Source organism: Nasonia vitripennis, chromosome 5 (genome assembly GCF_009193385.2).
Source record: "Nasonia vitripennis strain AsymCx chromosome 5, Nvit_psr_1.1, whole genome shotgun sequence".
In the NCBI taxonomy this organism is placed as follows: Eukaryota; Metazoa; Arthropoda; class Insecta; order Hymenoptera; family Pteromalidae; genus Nasonia; species Nasonia vitripennis.
In genome coordinates, this window is record NC_045761.1 from 18,608,479 (window position 1) to 18,632,181 (window position 23,703).

Here is a 23,703-nt window from a genome sequence, read left to right on the forward strand (position 1 = left end):
CGTTTCTATGTATAACTACGCCAGCACATTTTTATGCGCTCAATTGACTTTGCTTATAAATATAAGAAGCGGCGGAATTGGGAGATTCTCATTTACAATATAAGAACGTATACCACCAAAAAACTTATAATAATTTTGCTGAGGTACAGTCTTAGCAACCGTGCTAAGTATTATTTATAGTGTAAACTTATCTATTCTGCAGCTTATGCACCTTCTTATACAATGGATGATATTATGAAATGTAAGTGTACATATAGTATACCTTTTTTCTTTACAATTTTATTAATATAGGCTGTTGATGGTGCAGATGCATGAATACTTGAAAAAGTTCAACATGATAAAAAACAGTACTTTTATATATCCTTATATTTAAACAATTTTTTAAATTGCATCATATCTTTCATTTAAACTACTCGTGCAATTTTGCTCCGTGGCCGGAGTAAAATTGAACAAAATGTTCTTTTATGGGTGTATAAGAAAAAAACTTAAACAAAAAAACTTTGATCATGCACCAGGCTTAAAAATTTCATTTTCTCTTTAAGGGGTTATCTCAGGTCTATATATAGGTTGTCCGTAAATGCCCGCATTTATACTTTTAAAATATAATAATTCATGTCTTAATGTGTTACGTGTGATGAATCGTATACCCCCACTCATCTCTAATTAGAACAGTTAATGACTTATTGGCAGCAGTTTTTTTATGTTCACTCTGCATTTTGCATTTATGAGATATATAGATATATATAGTGCAGGTGAATGCCTTGAGCTTTTTCCGCCGTAATTTTCCAATCGATCAACTGTGTTCAAATGCTATCGTTATTTTTTATTTTTTTGTTTTGTAAATAGAATATTAACTTTTATAAAAATAATATAATAAAACGTGTAAAAACAAAACGTAGTAGCGCCAAAGCCCAAACAAAATATACATCGCAAACCGCACGAATTTCCATACAATACACATACGCACTGAACAAAAAGCTCTTTATACTATTTGGTCAATATGCTTGCGGACGCGCTATATTTTTATGATTTTCACGAGTGCGTCATTCATGCATACGTACTATCTGCTGTTTATAATTGCTGCCGAATAAACATAACGATTTTTCATCCGATAAATGCGTTTTACTCTGATGAATAAACAAATGGTCAGTTCGACCCGCTGTAAAAGTACGCTGTACCATAATTAGTATACCTTGGCTTTCAAGAGCTGCACTTAAAGTAGGCACGTGTGTCTTTTTCCGAAATAGATAAGGGTGAAGCGCATTGCTCACGAATAAAAATTCTAATTTCCGATGCTTCGTTCCTCCGCTCAGCGAGACATAACCTAAATAAAATATAAGGGAAAATCTGCCAATTACACCATTCAATTTGCTATGTACATACAACGATAAAAATAAGTCTTTCTCCCACACGTCAAATCTCAAATCGCGATCTCGATCCGTCCACGAAACATCCTACGCATATACCCGCACAACTTGGCAACGTCGCGTCTCGCGCAGAATATTCCAGCGGTATTCCCCTGCGCCGCCCCTCATTTCGTTCGAAGTACGCTCTCCCCCACTATATCTCCTCTTTCTCTCTTAACTGCGTGATATTGTTTTCTGCGCGCCGCAGTAGCACACGACGACGTCTCTCATACGTCGTTACACGCACATAGAGATCCGCGAGCCTTGTTCACTACACACACCTTATCCGAGTTCTCTAGTGACCAATGGCCGAGCAAAGTGTCGTTATTTGACTATCGCATACGTATACCCGCAGAATAGGATATCTACGTCGGCCAGTCGCGAGTAGCAGGCCAGTAAGAGAGATCAGCAGAGCAGCGCGCGGATCCCCAAACCTGACGTTGTTAGAAGCCAGCCTTCTATGCCAGTGTGTATAAAGGTTGCTTCGTAACGAGTCGAGCTCGCATACTAGACCGCTTTCGTTCCTTCGATCAACGCCTTTACAACTTCATCTATAATAAACAGTACTAGCCGAAACTCTCCTACGCTTTTTCTACATTTCGACCAGACAACTTATCAACTACGTCATGAAGCTGTTCGGCGCCTTCTTTGTGCTCCTCCTCGCGTGCGTCGGCACTTACGGAGACAGTCTCAAATGTGAGTATACTCAATGCACGCTTGCATATTTTTGCTTTATTTTCTCTCTGCGAAATTATTCTGCCGCCCTATTTAATATATATTTATTTACGTGTTCGCGAATGTTGACACATGATGCAACGCTCGGAACTTTTCCGCTGCGCGAAAAGTGGAGCCGATAACGCGTGAGAGACACTCGACTGCCCCGGTCGCGCGACCTTGGCTCATCGCCTGTAATAATGTACTGCTGGAGGCCTTTGTAGTTTCTTATAATGTCCTTTCAGACGTCGTTATAGAGAATTATTGGCCGAGATCTGCTAGCGCGATTATAATTCCTATTGGTTCGAACTAGAGGTTGCTGACCAGTCCCATCGTTGAGGGTTCGTTTGATAGAGGATGGGCTACCGGAGCTTGTGGCTTTCCCACCGCTTAGATTGCCCTCATTGTAGAGCTTGTCTTTGTTCGATGCAAATGAATTCGAGTCGGATGTTTGATGTAGGGACTTGAGGACATAAACAATGAATAAGCATGTTTACCTCTTATCTGTGGGCGATTGGCAACTTATTTTCTGGCATGTTGCATCCAAGAAATTTTAATCACTAAAGCACATTTGACAAAGGTTAAAGTTGAAACTTTTTAAATGCAGAACAAAATGCATGATATCTGGCATAAATAACTACTTACTCGAGTGAACAGTTTTCCACTCTTTGTTTGAGCCTCTTGGATGCAAATGATGTCAGAAAGACTGAAAGTTGTTGTAAACAAAAATACAAGTTACAAGAAACTTGGCTAATCAATGGGAAAAAATTTAACAAATTTAATTAACATTTCTTAGAATTGTTTTGTGTAGTGAAGGATGCGAACAAAGGTCTGTTTGAACGCTCCATCCTGTCTTGTCATAATAGAAATATTATTCATCGATGAATTGGCTGGTTAGCAACTCTAGGAATGTTCCATTTGGCACGCTTTCTGCAATCCCAATTGATACTCATGCAATAGCTGTGTAATTACACAGTTGAATAATGCGCAAATCATGTTGATGAATAAACGAGGTTGCTGCATTTTAAATGTTTGTTTCCCGGATTTTATTATAATTATCTATTTCTTGATAAGGCAGCCAGTACAGCATATCCTACCAATGGTTACTTGTTGACTCACAGTTTGAATCAACGCATATGCATTAAATATTTCAAGCATTGCATGAACTTTGTCTCAATTTTGCTTAGTCAGATTTTTTGTTCAAATAATTCTTAATGAATAATTCATTTTCAATATTCAAAAAAGAAGAATTTTCTCGACTAATATATAGCTCAACTTCATTAAGGCTCAAAAAAATGTTTGAGTTAAATTACAAAGATATCTCTCAACAACTTTTTATCTTTGCACGTATCGTGATACCAATATCAGACAACAATAAAAGTCTTGAAAATAATAAATGAGAAAATCTTTGAAAGCTAATATTGTGCTTATCTATATCTTCTCCTGATCATATCATAGTATGCTCATAGTCACGTAAAAATTTTATTGATAAAATTGTATGCCCACAAAAACACGTATGAACATTATCTATTATTCGGATACCAAATGACCATCAATGAGAGACACAAAAATGCTTGTGCATTTCAAAGATTATTTCTAATTGCTTATCATTGTTTTCTATTTAAAAGGTAAAAAAATCCAAAGATTCAAACTTATGAATGATTTTTCAATTTTTCAGGCCACGTTGCACCAGCTGATGTTCCACAAGCATGGAAGGACATGGTCAGTCCTTGCATAAAGATCCTCGAGGCTCAAGTTAAAACTGAAATCGAGGCTGCCATGACTTACCTTGCTATGGTAAGAATCCTATAGCTATTTCTCGATTGAAATAAAATTTAAAAAAAAATCAAAACATTTCGCTTATAATCACTGTTCTTTTTAGGGCGCACATTTCGCACGAGACTCGGTGAACCGACCTGGTTTTAGCAAACTCTTCATCGAGAGCGCAGGCGAGGAACGTGAACACGCAATTAAGATCATCGAGTACTTGCTGATGCGTGGAGAGTTGGTCAGCGACGTCAGCAAGCTTCTCAAGTTCCCGCTCAAGCCCATCCGTGAGGAATGGAACAGCGGTGTCGAAGCTCTCACCGACGCCCTCAACCTCGAATCCCAAGTCACCCGCAGCATTCGGGACATCATCATGACCTGCGAGTCACCTAAGGACATTCCTTTCAACGATTATCACGTGAGTATCGCTTTTTCTTCTTTGCTTTTGACTTTATCTTTCGAGTAAATAGGAATGCAAGTCGATAAGGTCGTTGTCGATATAAATGCGTCAGTCAAGTCTACAGTTTTGGTGACTGTTGAAACTTTCATACGTCGGGTTCTAAAAAAAGTTAAAGCTATAAGTTCTTTGATAGTCGCGGACAGTCGATTAATTTATATAAGTATACTTATGTAAATATTTTTGGTTGCAGTTGGTAGATTACCTTACCGCAGACTTCCTGGATGAGCAGTACAAGGGCCAGCGGGATCTTGCTGGAAAGATCTCGACCTTGGGCAAGATGATGGCTTCACATGGAGCTTTGGGAGAGTTCTTGTTTGACAAGAAGCTTCTGAAGAATGAAGTTTAAGAAGTGCTGTTTAATATTTAAGATACAAAAGAACAAATTATACAATATGTAATTATTTAGTTAAGGTATAGAAAAACACCTACTTTTGTGAACAAAAGATATACTCTTATTTTTCATTTTTTGGATTTTTTTTTTACAAACGGCGTTATGTGTCCATAATCTGGCCAGCATATACTGCATAAGGATAAGTCGGTTATTGTATAAAGAACGTTTTATATATAGTTTGTTATTCTATAATGAACGTGTTATCTATACCAATTATGTGAATAAAATATTTCAAGAATTATATAATAAAATAAAATTGTATTGTTGAATTTATTTTCCCTATATTTTCGATTACAAAAGGAAGATTAATAATACCATTAGACTTTTCATTGTTATACTGTAACAGTTATAGTTTTATTATGCAGACTCGCCGATAATTTTTCATAATCAGATTAGTTTTACAAAACAGTTTCACATTCATACCATACTGTACATCTTTTTTTTACTGCTTACAAGCTCAAATGATGTCACCTTGGAATCGTTTATGTGTCAATAAACGCTTGCGTTGCTTTACATTTTACAATAGTCAATTTTGTTCAATCGAGAACTTCATCTTCATACATTTTACAATTTTGTCTGTAATTATTTCAATCAACGTCGAAAATTCAGCCACTCACATGAAAAATGTGTAAAATTATAGAAATTCATTTTTTTCGTATATATTTTTCAGCAAGTCTAATAGTTTTTAATTTAACTCTATTGTATCCGTGACAAAATTATATAGTACTTTAATATACTTTCAGACATTTTCCGAAAAATAAAAAACTTATAGCAAATTATATTTTATAGTTGAAGCATAGATCATATCTTAGATAGTATTTTTTTTTTATCGCATAGATAATATCGAGCGCCCTTGATACTTTCTGCACAATCATTATATCTGTCCTTAAAATCACATATATAGAGCCGATCAATGGATCAGAACAATGCATAAAACTTATTGTAAATCCGTTTTTACAGAATTTTGACAATTTTATTTATACGTTTGAAAATTGTTGTGTTGTCAGTTGGACCCGGCTTTGAGTTTAATCACAAAAACGTCACTTTCAAAAAATCTTATAGTGCGGTTTATTTTACTTAGGAACAAATACGTTTGGTTTTTGGCAGTGTATTGCTTTTCAATGAAAGGAAAAATGCACGAATGTTAAAATTTATTAGATCCATTTGGTCGTGCAGTTTATAAATCCTCGTAGTCACATCACCTGTATTTTTCATTTTAGGCAAAAAATTAACTGGAAGGGAATGTTAAGCAGTGTGTATATTTGATGTATGTACCAATTTTCATCTACGATTTTCAATAAGTACATAGCACAAGACAATATTGAAATTTGCATAATATCTGCTTGTAAGTTCATTATATCGACGTTTTAATTGTGGTTTGCCATAAAGTATACAATAAATAGAATTTCTGATTAATTCCTCAATGTTGTATACAAGTAAAAATTCTTCGAACTGAGCAATGTTACACACTTTTGCATAATTATAAACAATTTGATAATATCATTGGCAAACTACGAACATTTAGAGCTGTCGATAAGTATACAGGGAATATACTCAATATAATTTGCGATTCAAAACTTTGTACAAATGGAAGCCATTGAAAAAAAATTGTTCGGTATAAATAAATCCAAGAGACACGTAAGTAAGGGTATTAAATATATAGATAAAATACAAATGCAATAAAACTATACTTCTACCTTTACCAGTAAAGGCAATATTAATATCAAAAGAATCGAAAACCTGGATTGCAAAGGAGACGGACAAGGTCTTCAGAATCAAAGATGTGATACACACCATCTATATACCGCGTATGACATTGCTCAGTCCTTAGTACTAGAATTGATATTTCCAATACCTTTCAAAGGAAATAAACCGGCCATATCACCCGTGTATATAATCTTTATTATCAGATTAATTGCTTTTTTAAACGGCGTCCCTCATTAAATATGGGTAAGTATATTACAAATACGTAAAACGGCAGAAGTATCAAGGACCGCTAAAAGTTCGAAAATATACTCGCGTAGAAACATTCGTTCACGCGAGAAGAATAAACGACCAAGGGCGATACGCAAATACTCTCTATCGTGCTTTTCTTTCTCTCTTTCTCTTATTCGCCAAATATACTGATATATACTGAAATTGTACTTCTCTCTTCCAGTGCTTGAAAATCATCGACAGTTTTCGTAAATGACGCTCTCGCGTAGAACGGAGAAATTATATAACGCGAGAAAATAAAAAAGCAGGAGAAATAGCATGATTTTGACGTTTTCGCATCTCATTCAACCTCAGAGTTTGCCTTACTCAGTTGTCGGCTACCCGCCGTTGACTGAGGCATGTCCTTCTCGCTGCCATTAGCGCTTGAGTCTGAGTAGTTGCTGTACTCTGGGTTGGGGGGTGTCTTGATGCCATCGGTCTTCGGGATGAACGTCGTCCACTCGTTAGTATGCACGTCCAAATACTCTATAGAGTTCAGGAAGTTCTTGCCGGAAAAACCTCCGACTGCGTACAATCTACAACAATCAATGAAATTTCTTTAAAAATCTGTAAATTATGCTGTTCTGATTATTCTAGAAATGGCGGTTTTGATATCCCAAACTTTGGCACAAAGACGCATCTTGATAAAATTGTAAATGTTTCCTCATCGATATAATGATTTCGATATTAACGATTGTCATTCTATGCGACGTTTTTCTGTGAATTCAATTATTTAATCAGTTAAGGAGTTGATTTATGAACGAATATAAATAAGTTTCCTGTTGGAAAAAATAATCTATATATTAAATATATACATATTTCGAATAGATAAACAAACATTGTAGACATAAATCATTGGTATTGTATTCATTGCATGATGCTTATTCGATATTTTTTCATAAAAAATTCTTCGATTGACGGAAACTAGAATGTCACTCGTATTTTTGGAAACAAGCAATTTATTATTTATATTCAAGGTTGAAGGCCTGGAAAGCAATATTTTTAGATTGGTCTATATAAGTTCTGGAATATATCTCACAAGAAAATCTATACTATGTTATATATACTTCTTACATCGATCATGCAAACCTCGTAAAATAGTTCTATTTTATAATTGTATACATTAACTTGTAAATTAAAATTTATTCAACAGAGAAAAAATACCAACCTGTCACCTACAACGGCGACAGCAACATTAGCCCTAGGGGTGCACATGCTGGGACCAGGTACCCAGACTTGCTCGGACGGGTCATAGACCTCGGTACTGGTCAGACTGTGCGTGCCAGTAGATCCACCGACAGCATAGAGGCGTCCGTGAAAAACGGCTAGGCCGCAACCGCGCCTGGCGGTAATCAGAGCTGGCCCCATACTCCAGCTGTTGGTAGTAGGGTCGTAGATTTCGACGCTATTTAGGCAGTTCCAGGAGTCACAACCGCCCACCGCGTAGACCTTATTGTCGTACGCGCAGACACCAGCTTGGTAGCGACCGATTTTCAGAGACTCGATGCTAGACCAGTCGCCTGTGGACGGATCGAAGATGTCGCATTGTTTAATGCCAGCCTGAAATGTGATGAATTCAAGGTTATAGTAATGTTCATTAAAAAACTTTCAGAGTTTTTTTAAGTCGCATGAAATCTCTTTACATTTATATAGAAAAAGAAACGAGTTTAGATCGACAAAATAAGATTAGTAAACTGTGTGAAGCTCTACTAATGCCGGATAAAATAGGATTTTCAAATAGCAAAACGACGTAATTTTTTTTTCAAGTAGTGTCGTAATAAGAGAATTCAAGTTACGTCAGAGAGTAACTCTTAAAATAAAGTCAATCGAATTAGTTGTAAGAGTAACAATATATTGTACCTGTCCGTTCCAGCCACCGATACAGTAAATCTTCTCGCCTAAAGCGCAGACGCCCGAGTTGGATCTGGCCAGAGGTAGACTGGCGATAGCTTTCCACTTGCCGGATTCGGGATCCAGTACCTCCACGGTCGCCAGCTCCGTAGATCCATTGGATCCTCCAATGGCGTAGACCTTGCCGTTGACAACGGCAATACCAAATCTGCCCCTGGCTTCGCGCATGGCCGAGAGTACCTCCCAAGTATTGCTCTCGGGTATGTACTTGTCGACGGTCTTGAGGCACTCGACACGGTCGTAGCCGCCGCAGACGAGGAGCGCGCCGTTGAGCTCGGCGCAGCCAACCGAACACTTGCCAGCCTTCATGGTGGGCAGGGCGCAGTAGAGATCCGGCTCACTGCTGGAGCTGCGCTGGTCGTCCGGAATGCGGCTGATGTTGTCTTGAGCCGCTGGCGACGAGGGTGCGTTCAAACGCAGTAGCACCGACAGCTTGGCGAGTCGGCCGTTAAGCGTCACAATTGCCAGGAATGTGTGTTCTAGAACGCGAAGAAGAAGTAATTAGCTTCGCAATGATAATCATTAATCTACAACGTAAAGAAAATGGAAAAGTTATTCTTACCTCCCACTTTGTTAACGCCGATCATATTCCAATCGGGCTCGAGTTGCTCCTCTATACTGTCCTCGATATTTCTGTTGTAGATAAGTACTCTCGGCTTGGCCGGTTGCAACACACCCTTCCTTCGGTTCTTGTTCTGAGCCTGGGTTTTCAACGACAACTTCTTGTAATCCTGGACGATGTCGGTGTCGCTAACGTCGCCCGAAGGCAGGTCAGTGCAGTCCTGCAGACTGTTGTCCAGAGCAAGATAGAGCAAGTAGGTCTTTTCAATGAGCTGCTCGACGCTCGAGTTGTCTTGGTCGGCGAGGAATCGTTTGATCCAGTCGAGCACGAGGCAGCAGAGACTCGAGCCGTTGACCAAGCTCATCTCCTGGCTGGTTTGGTAGAGCACCTCGATCTTGACGCTCGGCAGGAAGGACAGGGCAGGACTGGCGCACACCGCTTCGAACTGTCGTGAGGGGCAGAGGTCAACAGATGCTGACTCTCGAGCAAGCGCGAGCAGACTTCTCTTCACGCGTTTTACAACAGCGGAGCATTTGCGCGACTCCGTGAGACTTTGTTTTGCAAGGAGTCATTTTATAATAATGCTGAGAAGCGAGGTTTGTCGCGGAGTAACGATCAGAAATGAAAAAAAAAAAAAAAAAAATGAAACAAAATAAAAAGTAAACACGTACAGGGCTGTCTGTTTTCAATGACATTGATAAAACAAAAGTCGAAACGAATCGCAGGAAAAAAGAATCGTTACTCGCAAGCACCTCTGATGCAGCATTAAATAAACGCTCAATTTCGAAGAACGTCCCACATCCAGTGCAAATTTACGTTCATGTATGTACGATCATCGTCGTCGCAATTCGTCATATTCTCATCTGACGCACGAGTAGACTCGACGTCGCGTGCAGTTATCAATCGGCTCGCGACTTCTACTTACGTTCTGCCTAATGTAGGCATCGACTTGCTTAACGAAAGTCTCGTTCTGCGTGATGCCGGGCAGGGAGCGAATGTCGAGGCAAGACTCGGGCGTCAGCGATTCCAACAGATGGGCTGCGCATTGCGACGCGATACGCTCCATCTTTAGGTAGCTCGCCGCCAGGTACACCGACTTTACTTCGGCGGGCCTGATTTCCAGCCTGAAAGCATACATTTTTGTTCATCAGTTCCAGTTTTGCGTCCAAATTATCGCGCACTTGGCATTTGCCGATCGAAGGATAGTTTTATCGTTCGATGCCGTTGTTTTTATCTCGAAATTAAGAGATTAAGAGTACACACGAAATAGTATAGGCAGAAGCCTTTGCAACGCGTTATCTAGTTCCGATGTTTATCGAGCATTATTTTTCACGTCGTTCGGCATCGGGTGATTGTTCAAACGGTGTAATTTGTTTGTTTCGACCCTGATGAAGGTCTGAATGTGTATTCATACATCTAATTTATTCCTGGCATGGATTGATTTCCAATAACGGTTCCTATCTATTAAAACAAATGTCCCGCGCACAAAGAGAACTACGTCGTGCTTTCAATACGCCTATTGTGGTTTTCACTTCAACAAAAGCAATAATTCCAGTCAAGGTCTACTAGATATTTTTTCGTGCGCCTCACACGTTCGCGTTAACTCGTGTAATTCCTTTGGATGTTGCATCTTACTGGTATTAAACACTCACGTATACATTTAAAAAAGCGAATTTCGTCAACAAGATACGGCTAATACATTTGAACGATAGCAATCGAGCGTATCTGCCACCTAATGCTCATGACATTCACGTTTCCGAGTAAATAGCAACGATAGAACAAAGGAAGCACTTTCTGGCTATAATTGTAATATATCGCGCGCGAATATTTCTCATTGGTTACACAACAGCAGCCGATGTCAAACGAAGTTTACCTCGAAGTGTAAGCGTAATCCATGAGCTTTTGCAGCGCCTTTTTGTCAATGTTGTCGCTCAATTTGTACGTGATCACTGGTTCTTTGTTGCCCTGATTCTCGGTGCTGAACAGGTCGAATAGGTACGGAGACGCCGCGGCCAGAACTGCCCTGTGACCATGCACCTCCGCATTGCCAGCCTGAAATTTGAATATTCGATAAAAATATCTGTTTGCATTGATCTCGAGAAGAGCAAATTGTCCTACTCACGTGTAGTATGACGTCGCAGAAGTGCTTGTTCTTCCTCATCATGTTGAGCGAGGATAGAATCAGTCGCGAGTGATGCTCGTCCTGGAGCTCGAGGGTCGAGCTCTTGAGGCCCTCGGCGTCCCCGTTCGTCGAAATGGAAGAGACCATTTTCTGGGATTGTTTTTTCAACTGTATAAAAAAATCGTCCCGTCTATGGAAGATCCGGTGTCCCTAAAGGCTGCTCATACCAACGTTTCGCGAATTCACTGCTGTCTTGCTGGAACAGAAAGAGACGGAATTTATTGTTTATGTTTTTCTAAACAAAAAAAGAAAAAAAAATTCACGCAGATGGAGTTTAATTTTGGACGGCAAGGTCGGAATTCACGTTTTTCGAGTTTCTTCAATAATGCATTCCGGAGCAGAGGATCCGAGCGACATTTTAAATTTCTCGCAAGTTTAATGCGACGAGAAGCCGCCGCGTGGGATATCTTTAAAACATGAGTCTTCTGGTTTCATACAGAGGGAAAATTTTTCAGGAGTTCGATCAAACAGATCTAAATTTAGATCGACGTGTCATACACAAGCCACATCACGCGGATTAGCAGAGGAAATGCTCCAATTATCCAAATTGAAAAAGACGCCTTTTTAATCCGTATACACATTATACCTGCGCAATGCGTGCAAAGCCACGTGCCTCGCAATTATTATCAATTCGAAGCGCCTGCGAGCATTGACGTAAAAGTGTAAACACCGAATAATTACACAACGCGATTCTCCCGTACCCCGATATTCATATATATGCTATACTACTTAGTATACTACTTCGCTAACTGTACACAATAATACGTCGAAAAAAAAATATATATATGACAACCAGCATGAGGACGATCGATTACGCGAAGGAGACAACGTTTATATACAAAGTCCGAGAGTTTGCACAGTTGACGCACAGTATATACTAGGAGATAGTTACATACATATAACGAAAATGTTGTATTACCGGGCTGCTAGAGAGAGAGAGAGAGAGAGAGAGAGAGAGAGAGAGAGACTAGACACACACACACACATACACACACTCGTGCAATGACGACGAGCTGAACGAAGAGAGCGAGAAAGAGAGTAGAGGCAGAGAGAGAGAGAGAGAGACGCGCGTAGGGGTTAATGTACCGTGCCACTTATTGAGGATAAAGTTATATATACAGGCCTAGAAGAAACACCGCGAGAGGCATAAATCTAGAAGTTTCGCGACAACTGTACAATTATGTATACATATAGGTGTATCGGCCGCTACTAACGAGACCGCGAATATAAGAGTTGCGGCTTCGGAAGAGAGATCGTATGCTAATAATATGTAGGTGAGAAGTTCGCAGAGAGGATTGATCGGGGAATAATCGAGACGGTAAGTACACGCGGGTTACTGTTATGTAAATCGACACAAGTGTGTCGGAAGCGACGATTGGCTGTTATGATACGCCGAGATCGTTTGAAAACTTTTTTAAAGAACAAAAGCTACAAGTATACCTGGATTTGTGTGGAAACCACAGCGTAAGGTATAGTTACGGCTATCCAATATTCCCGATGCAAAAACGTCGATACTTCCTTGATATTACCTATAACGAATATAGAAAAATTCCTCTTTTTCCGTCTATACCTGCACTATACACGTATACAACTCCGCTCCGTTATCCAATCACCTCGAAACAATCCCAACCGCAATTACGTATACTTGTTCAAACTATACAGCACATATATTTTCGCGAACGTGACAACGCGAGGTGTCTCGCCTTGGCGCGATTACACTTCTTTTTTTTTTGTCGGTCAAACTTCATATCCGAAAGAACTGCGCACTGGGAAAGCAGAGAGCTGACCTCGTCGGAAATCAGAGAAGCTCGTCGTCGTACGCGGCGGGAAGGGAAAAAGCGCGAGAAAGGCAAAACACCGACGTATAGCTTAGAAAGCGCTTTTCTAGACGAGAAAAATAGAATGAAAAAAAAATGAAGCGGGAGAAATCCGGATGATTCTCGATTATCTGGTCTGAGATCCACTTGCGCTGATGTGTGTCATCGGGTGGGTCTGACGATGATCGAGTGTTAATTTTCTCGAGAGAGTTTGTGTTTAGGTGATTCCACGGTGCGATGCGTAGTTTGAGTTTTATTATTGAATTGTAGTTAGTGTAAGGACTGGTGTACGTGAGTATGGACATAGTAGTGAGTCATATAGTAGTACGCGATAGTGATAACGGATTTTCGCTGTGGAAATATCAGGAAAATGTCGCGGTTTTAATTGTCACTCTTTCCGGGCGTGTTTTTATTTTAAAAAAGAGATAAAGCAAAATTTATGCATATTTAAAAAGCACTACAGCGCAATAAATCTCCCTCTCCGGAAAGTGTACCGCGCGTCCTCGGAAAATTCTGTTTATTCTAACTCGATTTGTCGGTCTTTCAAGTAACACTGAAAGTATAAGCTCGCGCTTTTCTTCGAAAGCTCGGCGTTATTCCAGATCCGTTTTTTGAAAAAAACTTCGATTCTTCGTCCACACGCTTACACTTAAAAATATTCTTACGCAACACCGCAGTTACACGATTTATTCGACAAAGCGTCGTTGCGTAAAATTTAATCCCCCGTTTTTGCGTCATTTCGAATATAATCTACTTGTCCACAGTACCTATTTAGATCTATACATATACCCACACGGCTATTCAACCGCGACGCTCGCGACGCGACAAAACACCAAAACAGTGGGGGAAGAAAAAACCCACGTGACAGACCTGTCGATTGTAAACAAATGAAGGACCACGAAAAATCCAGTCGCAGAGTCGCAGGCCTTCGCATTAATTTGGCGCCTTGACATCGAAAGAGAGAAGAGCACCGGAATTACGAGTCGATACGGCTCTCTGCGCATATAACGTATACCCCTGACGCGGATGGATATAGGCTAAATCACACGTACGAGGGTGAGCGAGAGAGAGAGAGAGAGAGAGAGAGAGAGAGAGAGAGAGAGAAAGAGAGAGAGAGCCGAGAGATAGAACGTATAGAATTGCAGAGGCTCGGGTTTTTGCGCGCACGTGCAGAGCAAAGTATGCATATAGATATGGTATTTTGACGTCAGAGATGTAGCGGTGCAGTTTTTTTTCGCGAAAGGCTGGTGGAAGTAGTTGTGAGATATCGCTGTAAGTGATAGAGTCAATGTTTTCGGAGCTAAATGCAGAGGTGGTAAGTGAAACATTGATGTCTGATGTGGGACATCTTGCGGCGAAAATGATACTCTTGGCCGCGCCCGATTTTGTGGTTTTTAGAGTTGGGTTACTCGGAGTTGGTTTTGTTGGTGATGACACTTTTGATTGGTTCGATACGTGTTTTTAATGGATTGTTAACGTTGATGAAATGTGAAAGCTGAAGGAGGGCGCAGATTTATGACGGTAAAGATCGGAATTTCAATTGATTCAAGTGTATAAGAATCTTCATTGAAGAGTTTAATATGAACAAGAAGTAAATGGTTTATATTAATTTTTACTAAAAGTACTCAGGCATATTCCGTACAATCTATCCTCCCCGTCACTAGACAAGTAACAAAATTTTTCTCCGAACACACCCAAACACACACCTATCCTATCTATCAAAAAACAAGCTACATTACGTACAGCCAAGCACACACCTATTTGTCAGCGAATAGCTCTCGAAATTTTCCAATCCCCCTCCCCCTTCTCTCCTCCACTAAACACAGCAGTCCATCAATCGCTTATATCGGTAATCCAACCCCATGCAAAGAAGATACTCCAGTATAAATGACGAGTTCGGCATTTTGTTTTCCAGCCTATACAAGAAATAAACAGCGAACACGTGGTTATTGATCACGTTTCGACGCACGTCGCCGCGATTACATTCTCTCCCTCTGACGACGACACGATGCTAGGCCGCGACGACGATAATAATGCGCGCGTTCGAGGTGGCACGCGCGCAACCTTGACAAGGTTTTCTCTCTCTCTTACTTTAGCAGCCGCCTACTTCGATCCTTGCCAGCGTGTGTATAGGGTTTCTGCGCACGCGGCTCTCTCTCTCTCTCTCTCGCGTTCGTTTATTGTGTTGTGGTACTATACCTGTGCGCGTTGCTCCGGGGGAATATAGCGCGCGTGGGCGAGGATCGACGGGGGAGGTTAGCTCCTTCCTCTTCCTTTCTTTACTATAGGTATACGCACGCGCGTGTGCATGGGGTGGGATGCTGCTGCCGTTCATGGTTGGCGATGTCTGGGAAGGTTGCTGCGAGCTAATGCCGCTGGAAGGCCGCGCGAGGAATTTCCTTTTTTTTCCTTGGTTTGGAGATTTTATACATGGGAATTGTGGAAGACGTTGAAGAAACTTTGAATTTTTGCGTGTGCGCGGCAAAAGAAATGTTGATTTGCTGAGTATCGAATTGACTGTATCAATTTGATACGGAGGGACCTGGCAAAGACCGGAGTGAAATCACTTATGAAATATTAGCCGTTCATGTAAACATTAATTTCGGCACTTTCGGGATGCGCAGCAGGAGGCTCTGGAACGATTAGTAAATTTTCCACAAGAATACATCGCGGTGAGGTCAACACACACCTCGTATATACCATCAGCATATACGTCGACTCGGGTGCTAATAATTTCTAAACACAATATAACGACGCTTATTTTCTCCAACGCACATCAGCTGACGGACCTTGACTTTGCCAGTAAACTCACTAGCTATTAGAGCGACGAGTATTATTATTATTTTTTCTCTATCAACTCAATTTATCCAACAACCATAATCTACCCGTGTACGTTAATAATTCAGCAAAGTTCCGAAGATTGCCCCATCAAAAATTCGCCAATTTCGTCGAGGGAAAATATATACATTAGGTGAGCGTTATAAGAGGTGCGGAGCGTCTTTCTCCAAAAAGGAAGAGCGAGAAGAAAATAAAAATAGATGAGCTCGAACGTCGGCGTTGTTCGCATTTACACGGCCGAATAATTCATCGTCGGGGCACACACGCGCACGTTTCTGCAAGCTCATCTAAACACCGAGAGGGTCCGACGAAAATGTTATTAGGAAGCCTGGCATTACGGCCAGTTCCAGGTGCTGTATTTGTACGTTCGCGGAGACGCGCGTGTCAACACGCGCTAAACGTGTAAGGTATGGGTTCCGTTTTACGGTTGGATTATTTCAATCAAACATGCAGAGTTTATTAGAAGCGCCATGAGAGTGTATTGAACGAGGAAAAGGAAGAATTTTCCAACGCGTATTGTCGGCTAACGCGAGGTAGTAACGAAGTTAGCGGCTGAATTATAATTAACAATGGCTCACAAGGACAATCCCGCAGTCCCGAGAAACATATACGTAGGTATTCGTTGTACCTATATAGGTAAATAAAAACACACTGCGAGTAGTGAGAGGTGTACGCATTAGACGCTGTGCTGGAAAATAAACAAACGGAATTTTAAAAAACCGGAGTAGGCTCGCGCACCTATAAACATTCACTGCTCGAAAAAAAAAACGGGAGCAAGTGTATGCACCACGTAAAAGTCGGCAACCCCGCATGATCGGATGCTCCTTCTCTCTCGCGAGTTCAAAAACCTCCGAAAACGCGCACGAGGCATCGCTTCGCGTTCGAGTATATGGACAGCATGGATTATGTTGTCAAGGGAAAATAAAAGAAGCTACATGGACTCACCTCGTGTCTAATCCGGGTCGGCGAGTCTTCTCAGCCTCGGGTCACTTCATATCAGTATAGGCAGTGGTGGCAGTAGCAGCCCCTTTCGCAGCAGTCACACCGCCGAGAAGCATACGTCCGACGATTGTGTATATATCTGCACACACGCCGCCGCCAGTCCGGGTCAAAATAGTCACTCTATACTCCTCTCTCGCTCTCCAGACGACTATTATGATCCGTCGCTTCGAAATATGCGGAAGTAAGGCTGCTTCGCTTCGCGCGTGGGTATGCTTGTATACATATATATGACACTCTCTTCACACGTCGTCGGTTGGCGATTCGGTATGCGATGAGATGAAAATTCACGCGATTCCGTAAAGTAGCTGCGAGGCGCCTGCCGTCAGAGACGAGGCCGAACTACTGGAGTATATAGTGCCTAGTGGAGAGAGAACAGGCACAGGTTCCTTCCTCGCGCACGCCGACTTTTTGCGCGCCGACGTAGAAAGAAGAGAGAGAGACACACAGAGACGGTGGTTTTGCGCGCGCGGGGGCGCTTTATCGAATTTTCTACGTGTCCGTGTGTACGTCGATTATATATTTGCCTGAGAGAGACTGAGGCGAACTTTGTAATCCGTTTACGCTGGGCCATATACAGATAGTACTCTTTACCTTCGCGTGTGTTGACGCTGCAGCGCGACACGAGGGTCGACACGAGTGTTGTTGGCCGGTTCGTTTCGCAAGACGAGACCGTTCGAGACGACGGTTACGTGATCGTCATAGTCCTTGCGCGGCGCTTCGAGATTTTCATGTTTTTACGGGGTTTATAGAGGATTTTTGGCTGAATGTCTTTTACTTTCTTCTATTTATTATTCTCTTGTGAAAAGGATCTCTGCATTATTTTTCAACGCTTCTGCTCAAATGCTAAAGATGGTATGCCGATATTTAATCAAGAATAGAATCGAAGTGTGGAATTGTCAACCGTCAAAAAGACGAAAATACCAAACTACAAAGGCTGTTTTAATCGATTCGAATTCGCTGCAACGTTGAAACTACTCCAAAATATGCTCGTGAGCGCCGAAATGTAGCTCGAAAAATTGATTTACGTGAGCAGTCGTATTGCGACCGTCAGTTTCGGTAAAATTCTCGACTGTCCCAGAAGTGACCGGAGCGAAAGATTGAACGCTTGCGGGATCGGACTGGAAGTGTCCGGAAAGAGTTTGTGATGAATTCGTAATAAAACGTCACATCAGAGACAAAACGCGGCACATTTAATCGTTATTATCTTGAACGAAACAGACGCGACAGTTGGCAAACTATTAACGTGCAATGCAAATAGCTGGGAGGATATGGAGATGATTTATAGAAGGAATTGATTTTTTTTACAATTGGAACGATCAAATAGAATAATTTTATAATTATTGTTGTATTTTTGAGAAATCTTTTTCTGTACGCATTGCATAAAATAAGAAGCAACGTTTCATTGTTATTACTTTCTCCTTAAAACAGCATTAGATTTAATTGCTATACGCTGAAGCTGTATATACCTATATTTTTGAAGCAATAAGAATAAGATAAGTAAAAAATTAACATTGATATCTCGGCTATAATTATAAGAGGAAGGAATCAAGTTATTGTAATAAAATTCAATAAAATATACATATTATTATTACTTAGGAAATATTATACTTAAAAATAATTAAAGAAATTTAAGAGAAAACAAGTGGGTGATGTATCAAATTGTTAAATAATTAATAATAAAAAAGCATTAAATCATATCAATCTCAAGGACAAACATAACATCTTTTTAGTCTGCGCCGTCAATAGGTAAATAGAACGAACGGATTTTTGTGATAGTATAATTGCATCTGTAATTACTCGACCTTGCTAAAAGTTTCGTTCACTTCATATACTGGCACGTAAGCGACGTAAGAAGGTTTTGCGAGGCCGAGCGCAAAACGGAAGAGAGAAACTTGATTATAAATGAACAATGAAGAGAACTGTATGTATATTAACTTATTTCCATTCTTTTCGCTTCTTTTACTTGCGAATGTATATGTAATACATAAAGACTAACAAAAGACTTTTTAGTTTTACGGACTCGCGTTTATGTAAGCGCATATAGTTTTTTTTTTTTTAATACTTTCGTGTCGATAAATATTTTCTTGGAAATTATGTATACAGCTTGTATTTTCCTTTTCAGAATAAGAAAAAAGTTGTGACCATAATTGTTATAATTTAATTAATAAAGTATGTGTGTATGTATAATGTCGACGCGCACCGACAGTCAGCGCAGGTATATAAGCGGCCATATATGTATATAGCCATATAGGTATAGGATCAGCTGATTCCTGCCATACATATGTGTATAGTACGTGATATTTCTTAAAAAAAAAGTGACTGAAAACCTCCTCCAGCTGTAGCTCGTAACTGTAGACGTCAGATACGAATGTCATCCACTTTCTAGGCATTTGTTATCATGTCATATGGGCTGTACACATGACTCATTATTGTCACGAACTTATTCAAAAACTCAAAATAGCTAAGAATAGGGCCCCCGAATAGTACAAGTATAATGCAATTGTTGAGCTCCAAGTGGAAGGTAGTGCTCGATTCGTGCAAAGTCGTAAGTTCGTAACGTCAAGATATGCATGTTTGACACGTGTTATTAGTCACATGAATTTTTTAACGACTCTCAGATATAGAGACAATTAGCAAATCAAGTCTAAGGCGATGTGGAAGAGGAGCTGACATAACCTATTCTCGAGCGACAACGAAGTGTATATATAACATGACAAGTATTTGACATATTTGAAATAATTTTTTTTTATTACATCTACGTAAAACTTTGTTTCCTTTTTGTATATTGCTCGAAATCAATTTGTTTTACACAATTACTTAAGTTTTGAATTTCGCGGGATTTGAGACTTTTTTACGATACATAATTATACTGATTGCGCACGTTTTTTTCCCTCTCATGACGTTATTTGAACAAGTTCCATAACGTGGCTTATCGAAGGCACATATTAATTCTTCAGTCCCACTTCATTTAAGTGCAGAAGTTATAAGTAGATTGAGACAGAGATATACATGTAGCGTTTCTTTTTCTACAGACGGCCTAAGAAAAGTGCAATAAGTGAATAAAAAGTCGGCAATGTCTTCTAAGGATTATTTACCATATTATGCAGCTGGAGAAGTCGTCTCTGGCTTTGGGAGGGGATCCAAGTCATTGGGATGTCCAACAGGTATTTATAAATATAAGTAATTAAAGTCTCTTTCATTAAAATTTGTCTGCTTTTATCACCTCTTCAGTTTCCTGATTGATTATTTAAGTCATTTTAGTTTAATAATGAAGATAAAAATTATTTTCTATAAATATTATCTTCAAAATGAAATGCTGATAATAATAAATAAAAAAATTCTTAGCCAACCTTTCAGAAGAAATTGTGGAGGCTCTTCCATCAGAATTTGAAACTGGGATTTATTATGGATGGGCATCTTTAGAGAAAACTATATACAAGATGGTTATGAGTATTGGTTGGAATCCATTTTACAAAAATGACAAAAAGTCCATGGTAAATAATTTGGCATTTAAAAATTTTATATTAGCACTCTTCTGAAATTAAATTTCAAATCATGTTTTAGGAAATACATTTACTTCATAAATTTGAAGATGACTTCTATGGCAAGGAATTGAAAGTTATTGTATTAGGATACATTCGGCCAGAGTTGAATTTTTCATCAGTTGGTAAGTTATAGTAGACAGTTATTGTAGAATAATAATTGTAGCAATGAAAAGTTTCTAAAAATCAATGAAATCTTTGTTGCAGATCAACTCATTAAAGCCATTAATAAAGACATTGAAGTAGCCGATAAATCTCTTGATGAAGCAACTAGTGTAAAATACAAAGAGGATCCATTCTTGAAAAGTTGAGCTCATTTGAACATGTATTACACTCATATGGTATTTTAGATAGTGCAATGAAATATAAAGATAATATATATATATATATATATATATATATATATTCTTTTAACAAAAACGTATTTATATAAAAAAATTTAATTACACAACATTATCAATGTAACAATTATGTGTCCGCATTTGGAGGAGGTGGTGGTGGTGGTGGTGGAGGTACAGTGAGCGGTGGTACTAATGTTTGAGGAAATCTTTGAACTGGTATTGCATTCATTTGAGGCACTGGGTAGTGAGGATTCCACTGCATTTGCGGATATCTGACGTTTGGCATTTGCATTGGTGAAACTTGTACCGGAGCCAGATACTCATTGTAAGGCTGTACTTCATTATACTGTGGATATTGACCCATCCACTGATTAGCTGGATACATGTTGTATTGGTTCCAAGAATTTGGTTGCTGGTATCTTGGGCGAGACCATGGATGTTGTGAGCGGTAAAAAGGCCTTGGATTTGGTGAATGAACATTTGGTGAGATTTGTTGATGTTCTCTATTGCTGTTCCAAGGATGATTAGATTGCCAACCTGCCTTGTTAGCTAATAATTGTAAAAAATATAGAAGGTTAATATTAACGTGCATCAGTATTTATAGAATTATCAATAAAAAAATATATATATTTTTTTATTACTTCGTTTACGTTTCATTGGTCTTTCACCAGCTGAGTCTTTTTGCTTGTTGTTCGCTTTATTTCTTAAACTTGCTAAATAAGCTTGTTCTTCTTCATCATCTGAAAACTGTGGAGGTTCATCATCTCCTAGATCATCTATTGCCTTCATCCTAAAACATTTTTCGTTCAAATAAATTATTTCCATTATTTAATAACTAATACCCATGCATAAGTAATTTTAAAACTAATTTAAAATTTGTTGGATCATCTCACTTTGTCAATTCGCTTACGAAGACTAGGGATGTGTACGGTGTGTTTGGACAATAGTACACAGTCATGCCTACTTTAATGTCACACTCCTGAATATGATCTGAACTATTAAATCTTACGCAATAATGAGGTTCAGCAACTTGACCAAATACATCAAATATATGACCCAGTGCTCTCTGACCCTTGTCAATAAATAACACTGTATCTAAATTAAGTGTTGGCTTGCCAGGTTTTGGACGAACAACCACCATTTGCTCAACAGTCCATGCAACCTTGAAAATAAAGTTTATTTTCACGAACGACTCATAAAATTTGTTATCACTTAGCTTTAAAAAAAATATAATTACCTCGCCTAACGGGTCACAAAGTACTTCAGGTACACTGATTTTCAAATCTTCAATTGGAGGCAGATCATCGAATTCACTTTTTGGTTTGAATACTTTCTTTGGATTCTTTCCTTTGTTCCTAAAAAATAATTGATGTATAATGTGATATTTATTTTAATAATGTAAAAATAGCTACCAACTATTATAGCTTACTTGACTTTCTTGACTTTTTCCTCATCATCTGAATCACCACTATCACTGCTGCCAGAGCCAGGCAAGTCTGAATTGCTATCAGAATCACTGCTGCTTGAATCGCTCTCACTGTCACTCGTTTCGTCACTTGACAGTACAACTTCCTTATTACGATAATCTTGAATATTTAAAACAGCTTTCCTGCCAGAATTTCCAGAATCTTTTTCTTCCTCAGAATCCGAACTGTCATATTGAGCAGCTATTGCAGCAAGTGAAGTTTGATTATCTAAAATTTGTTTTTTTAAATATAACACACACGAATCATCAAAACTGGATATACAAATACATGAGCTTAAAAAAATTACCTATATAAAACAGGTCTGCTGTCGTTGCTGCATCCTTTTCATTGCTTAAATTTGTATTTTCAGAATCCTTACTTTTTGTGCAAGTTTTTTGAATATCATCGGTGCTGATTGTAATCACTTCAACAACTTCGCTACTAATCATAGGTACAACATCATTGTCTTTGTTGTTAGGATGGTTATTAATTTCTTTGTCACTATTACTAATTACATTATTCAAAGTATCTAAAGGTAATACTGATTCCACATGCATCAACTCATCTGAAGTAGTGTTTTCAATGATTGTCGAACTTTGCTGTACACTTAAACTTTCATTGTTGACATTGGCATAAGAATGTTCATCTGTTAATGAAGATTCGCTTGAAGGTGCATTGCCTTCATTGCTCAAAACAACATCAGAGTTCGATGTATCATCAATGATATTTGCCTCTGTCATGTTTATAGAAGATTGTTTATCTTCTTTATTGTTGCAAACTGTCAAAGCAGCATCACTGCATTGACCGTCTTCGTTTCTCAAGCCAGATTCTTCCGAAACTCTATTTTGTTGATTAACATTTACATTTTCTTGCTCCGTTTCCATTGTATCAACATGGATATATCAAAATTATTTATAAATCTATAAATATTTCTAGTTATCTCCTTTTCGTAAGTTTAATATCTTCGCTCTATTGATTAAAGACGCCTCATTTTTTCACGTGAAATTCGTATCAACGGCTAACAACGAGCGAAATTCAACTATCTTACAAACTTAATATCAACGCCGTGATATCGCGAAGACAAACACGTGGTCGTCAAAAACATGCGCCATTTGTGTGGCTGTTCTATATAATACAGGCCGGCAACTCTACGAGATAAAAGATGACTTGAGCGTGTCTACAAAGATACCGTAGATAAGATAAAGTCGATTTTCAAAGAAATTTCAAAGAAAAGAGCTGAACAATATTTATTCAACTCATCTCAGACTTGAAAATCATGAAACTTATTAAAATTCTCGTGAAAAGTTCGTCTCAAACGTTCAAATCCAAC

General features: G+C 39.1%; 4 protein-coding genes across 16 annotated transcripts; 2 read left to right on the plus strand and 2 right to left on the minus strand.

Annotated features, from left to right (window-relative positions):
• Positions 1-100: 100 nt before the first annotated feature.
• On the plus strand, positions 101-5,778 carry Ft (ferritin). 2 transcript variants are annotated; one of them, XM_032599993.1, is made up of 4 exons: positions 101-241; positions 3,799-3,917; positions 4,003-4,305; positions 4,538-5,778. In XM_032599993.1, the coding sequence occupies exons 1-4, from the start codon at positions 223-225 to the stop codon at positions 4,691-4,693; spliced, it is 597 nt and encodes a 198-aa protein (XP_032455884.1). In that variant the 5' UTR covers positions 101-222; the 3' UTR covers positions 4,694-5,778. The 2 variants fall into 2 exon arrangements, with proteins under 2 accessions (XP_032455884.1, NP_001166224.1); NM_001172753.1 differs by lacking the exon at positions 101-241 and adding an exon at positions 1,608-2,102 and having other exon boundaries at positions 4,538-5,005.
• LOC100122211 (influenza virus NS1A-binding protein homolog) lies at positions 5,068-17,639 on the minus strand. Of its 6 annotated transcripts, none has more exons than XM_008205676.3 (8): positions 16,968-17,639; positions 11,308-11,559; positions 11,059-11,237; positions 10,111-10,309; positions 9,186-9,630; positions 8,573-9,102; positions 7,881-8,272; positions 5,068-7,248 (listed from the first exon to the last, which is right to left on the minus strand). In XM_008205676.3, exons 2-8 carry the CDS (start codon positions 11,452-11,454, stop codon positions 7,014-7,016), a joined length of 2,127 nt encoding a protein of 708 aa, XP_008203898.1. In that variant the 5' UTR covers positions 11,455-11,559; positions 16,968-17,639; the 3' UTR covers positions 5,068-7,013. The 6 variants fall into 6 exon arrangements, with proteins under 6 accessions (XP_008203898.1, XP_003424732.1, XP_031788677.1 ...); XM_003424684.4 differs by having other exon boundaries at positions 11,308-11,563; XM_031932817.1 differs by lacking the exon at positions 16,968-17,639 and adding an exon at positions 15,384-15,402 and having other exon boundaries at positions 11,308-11,563.
• A 647-nt stretch (positions 17,640-18,286) lies between these two features.
• Positions 18,287-20,986, plus strand: LOC100122227 (riboflavin kinase). Of its 7 annotated transcripts, none has more exons than XM_008205627.4 (6): positions 19,291-19,569; positions 19,643-19,741; positions 20,057-20,188; positions 20,370-20,518; positions 20,589-20,691; positions 20,774-20,986. In XM_008205627.4, the coding sequence occupies exons 3-6, from the start codon at positions 20,098-20,100 to the stop codon at positions 20,875-20,877; spliced, it is 447 nt and encodes a 148-aa protein (XP_008203849.1). In that variant the 5' UTR covers positions 19,291-19,569; positions 19,643-19,741; positions 20,057-20,097; the 3' UTR covers positions 20,878-20,986. The 7 variants fall into 7 exon arrangements, with proteins under 7 accessions (XP_031788686.1, XP_008203849.1, XP_031788685.1 ...); XM_031932825.2 differs by having other exon boundaries at positions 19,297-19,569; positions 19,643-19,723; XM_031932826.2 differs by lacking the exons at positions 19,291-19,569; positions 19,643-19,741 and adding an exon at positions 18,287-18,945.
• LOC100122252 (H/ACA ribonucleoprotein complex non-core subunit NAF1) lies at positions 20,952-23,494 on the minus strand. The gene is made up of 6 exons (XM_001605805.5): positions 22,681-23,494; positions 22,337-22,601; positions 22,145-22,262; positions 21,801-22,069; positions 21,549-21,697; positions 20,952-21,456 (listed from the first exon to the last, which is right to left on the minus strand). The coding sequence occupies exons 1-6, from the start codon at positions 23,255-23,257 to the stop codon at positions 21,035-21,037; spliced, it is 1,800 nt and encodes a 599-aa protein (XP_001605855.2). The 5' UTR covers positions 23,258-23,494; the 3' UTR covers positions 20,952-21,034.
• Between the last annotated feature and the right edge of the window lie 209 nt (positions 23,495-23,703).